The sequence below is a fragment of the Glycine soja genome, chromosome 16 (genome assembly GCF_004193775.1).
Source record: "Glycine soja cultivar W05 chromosome 16, ASM419377v2, whole genome shotgun sequence".
Lineage (NCBI taxonomy): Eukaryota > Viridiplantae > Streptophyta > Magnoliopsida > Fabales > Fabaceae > Glycine > Glycine soja.
This window is the reverse complement of record NC_041017.1, coordinates 36,698,744-36,703,000: the sequence shown is the minus strand read 5'-3', so window position 1 is coordinate 36,703,000 and position 4,257 is coordinate 36,698,744. Positions and strand designations below refer to the sequence as shown.

The 4,257-nt window shown below is 34.0% G+C and overlaps 1 protein-coding gene across 1 annotated transcript; it reads left to right on the top strand.

Annotated features, from left to right (window-relative positions):
* Positions 1 to 816: 816 nt before the first annotated feature.
* Positions 817 to 2,110, top strand: LOC114391207 (carboxylesterase 1-like). The gene has a single exon (XM_028352245.1). It carries the CDS (start codon positions 895 to 897, stop codon positions 1,849 to 1,851), a length of 957 nt encoding a protein of 318 aa, XP_028208046.1. The 5' UTR covers positions 817 to 894; the 3' UTR covers positions 1,852 to 2,110.
* The last annotated feature ends 2,147 nt before the right edge of the window (positions 2,111 to 4,257 follow it).

The following is a 4,257-nucleotide window of genomic DNA, read 5'->3' as shown; positions in this document are numbered from 1 at the left end:
TCCTATAACAACATATTAACCTTTCATAGTTGAACATATTTTTATTTTTAATAATCATTAGATTGTGAAAATTACTACCGGACCTCCAACGTGGCTGCATACAATCCACACACTAAGTTGGGGTGATAAAAGCCAATAATTTCCTTCAATTCAGAGACTTCTCTAATGAACAAAACGCAGAAATAACAAACATGAAACTTGAGCGTTGTGTCTTGAAATGTGGTGATTTTGTTGGAAACACCTACACAAACATGCACTAATTTACTACCATTCTTGTAGCTAAAATTCATGTCTCCCTCTCATAACAAATTCCAAGGTGGTGTAGGCGATGTGTAATTGGGTTGAAAAAAGTGAAAAGAACAAAAATGAATTAAAGTAGAAAGAAAAAGATATGAAACTCAGATCAAATTTAATTTTTTCTCTCTTTTTCTCTTACTTATCCACCACCAAACATATCATTGATCTTTAAAGGTTAGCTTTGGGGGATAGCCGTGTCAAAGACACTATTCTTTTTGTTCTAACACATTGTCGTACACTACTAATCTACTTTGATCAACAGTATTCAATAATTGAGTGCTAAGAAATTTCAAGTTTTCAACAATTCTTATCCGAGTAAAGTGTACCCTCATCCCAAATTAAATACTCCTCCTCTGATATTAATGTGACGAAACCTTTCATAATTAAACATATAAATATGTTTTTTATATTTATATTTTTTTAATAATCATTTGATTGAAATCCAATGGTCAAAATCACTACAACGTGGCTGCATATGCAATCCACACACTAAGTTTGGGTGATAAAAGCCAATAATCTCTACAATCTACACATTGAAACATACAAGTACGACACTTCCATCTTCATCGTAAACAAACCTCAAAGTTGCATTCCACCATGTCTAAACAACCCATTGATCCCTTTCGCCACATCAACATAGTTCTCAACCCTAACGGAACCCTAAATCGCTTGCGCCATATTCCCAGCACCGCACCCTCTTCCGACCCCACTCTCCCAGTTCTCACCAAAGACATCACCATCAACCAACAAAACAACACATGGCTCCGCTTATTCCTCCCCCGAATAGCACTATCCCCAAACCCTAAGAAGCTACCTCTCATCGTTTTCTTCCACGGCAGCGGCTTCATCGTAACCAGCGCCGCCTCCACTATGTTCCACGACTTCTGCGCCGCCATGTCCGCCGCCGTCCCCGCCGTCGTGGCCTCTGTCGAATACCGCCTCGCGCCGGAGCACCGTCTCCCGGCGGCGTACGACGACGCGGCGGAAGCCTTGGAGTTTATCCGAGACAGCAGCGAGGAAGAAGAATGGTTGACCAAACACGCCGACATGTCTAATTGCTATCTCATGGGGAGCAGTGCGGGGGCCACAATCGCCTACTTCGCGGGTCTACGCGCGACCGACACGGCGAGCGATCTCTCGCCGTTGAAGATCAGAGGGCTGATATTGCGGCAGGTGTTTTTCGGTGGGACCCAGAGGAGCAAATCCGAGGTTAGGCTGGAGAACGACGAGGTTCTTCCGCTGTGTGTGACGGATTTGTTGTGGGAGCTGGCGCTGCCGGTTGGCGTTGACCGTGATCACGAGTATTGCAATCCGAGGGCTGAGAAGTGGGTTGGGAAAATGGGGAAGATGAGGGAGCTAGGGTGGAGGGTGTTGGTGAGTGGGAATGGAGGGGACCCTGTGATTGATCGTGAGAAGGACTTGGTGTTGTTGTTGGAGGAGAAGGGTGTGGTTGTGGTGAGTGATTTTGATGAAGAAGGGTGCCATGGGGTGGAGTTTGGTGATGAATCCAAAGCAAACCAACTCATTCAGGTAGTCAAACGTTTTGTTTCATGAATCCAAGGATAGTACAAGCTCATGATTTTTCTCTTTTCTTTTTGAGATCATCCTAGTATGAACCTTATGTTAGTTCTTGTCTTGTGCTTACCTTTCCTCTTCATATATGGTTGATAGAGTTATTATCTTAGGGAAATGCTACTAGTACTTTTCTTTCCAGGCATCTAAGAAATTGCAGAAATTGTCTGAAAAGTGAGTCATGTAATGGAAAAGTGATCAAACTAATAAATTAAATTTATAGGAAATCAATTTAGCAACATATTTTTTTTTTTATATTTTTGTTGTTCATCAAAATTGAACTCATGTATAAGAAATTTATAGTAATTCACATATTTTATTTAACTAATTAAATTACACACCTGATTATGATTATATGTTTTAGTGGCTATTTATAGAAATCAATTTTAAAAAATATGTTTTGTTATAGCATTTCTCGTTATTTTTATACGCTAAACTAATTGGAATAGTATAAACTGTTTATAAAAAATTCTTTTTGACTATCGGTTGACATGTGAACATATTAGCTTAACTTGTTTGATTCAAATGTTTTGTGGTCTAACCCACACTGATCCGGAATTTTAAACAGAGCAAATATCTGAAAAGAAAATATTCGGACATAAGTGCATGCCGATATAAGATATGATGTAAACTTATTAATTATATGTCCATTTATATTGTATTTGGTTTGGATGGATTTAAGGGATAGAAGGTGTCTTTTCTTGAACCTGGAATTTTATGGTGGTATTCAAAAGAATGGATGTTACTCACTTTCCTTAAGACATTAATTAAAAAATTATTGTAAATTATAAAAAAAAGTAAAAAAATCATGAATAATACAATTTTTTATCTTTGAAAATATTTATACTTTAATTTACTTAATCAATATCTTTAACACACTTGTTAGCATTTATCTTCAAAGAATAAATTGTTAAATCAAACTAGACAAATTACATTCTGTTCATTAAAGTAGAAAGAAAAAAAAGTAAATAAAAACATATAAAAGAGAATAAAAAGTAAAATTATTTAATTTACATGAAAAAATTCAGCATTAGTAATCAATTCTCATTGTTTTTTTAAGAAAAAATGCATAAAAAAATTCCCGTTCACTTTCATGTGTAACAAACATGTTTGGTTCCCACTTTCATAATATAAGGACCTACTTATAAAAATCCTAAAATAGTCCAAGAATTTGTAGATTAATTTTTTTAAAAAAAAAATAGAAAAAATAACCACACAAATTTAATGATAGCTAAACTTAAATTGTATTTATATATGAAAGACCTCTCCCATCAAAGGAAAATAATGACCTGATTTAATGTCATACTGCATTAGTTAAATAGAACATCAATAGCAAAAAATTAGTTAAATAATCAAATATAAATATATAATGAAAATAATGGCACATCGATACTAGTCCCCAACAAATGGTGTTTTTTCATTATTATTTATTCATTATCCAGAATAGATCTTCATTCAACAAAAGCATATTGTTCTTAAGAAATACATTTAGGAAGAAACAGTTTAATCCTATTGCAAGGACTTTTGAAATAACTTTACACAAAACATTGCAAAGCAAAATAGGCCTCAATCCCTCATTTTTATAAGACTATCCTTCTTAGAAACAAGGACAATATCAATTCTATTTAATTGAGGTGGGGAAGTGCCTTGATTAATCCATGAAATCCCTGCTTGAAAAATCTCATCAACTAAAAGATCCTATGACCCCTTATGAAAAATAGGATAAGACTATTGTTAGACTTAAAGTTATCGGGGTTATTTTTAAGTTAATATCCTCTCACTTCATTAAGGATAATTTTATCATTAAGGTAAAAGAGATTTAAAAGAGAGGTTATGAAAGTTATCTTCTTTTTGTTTTTTTATCCATAGAAATTGAACACATGTATCAATGGATTTATAATAACTCTCTTGTTCATGATCTATGATAACTTTCACTCTCACAGTAAGAAATTTTGGAAGAATGAAGTAAAGGACAATCTGATCAAATGTGTTTCTACACCATCATAGAGACTAAGAAAAAAAGTCATAGATAAGAGAAACACCAAGTGAAATTTTTGAACTGCGTTATGAATTCAGACAAGTCTTTTAAATCCTTTTATAGAAGTTACAAAGTATATAATGAGTGGAAATAAGATCCCTAGAGAAGTTTAAAAAAAAAAATCAATGTACTTGCTAAGTTGAACTTAAAATTAATTGAACTTAAAATTATATTAAATGGATTGAACTAAATTGATTATTTTTTCAACTAACAGTTAAGTTGAGTTAATTCATTTCAAACTCAATCAATTGAAGACCAAGCTAAGTGAATTGAATTGACTATCTTTAATATCTCTATATATCTATGAAAGTCAGCATAGTGAATCGGGTTATTTTAGACAATACAATGAT

Excerpts from the sequence above, each read along its gene's own strand:
- LOC114391207 (XM_028352245.1), top strand. The coding sequence starts at position 895 with ATGTCTAAACAACCCATTGATCCCTTTCGCCACATCAACATAGTTCTC.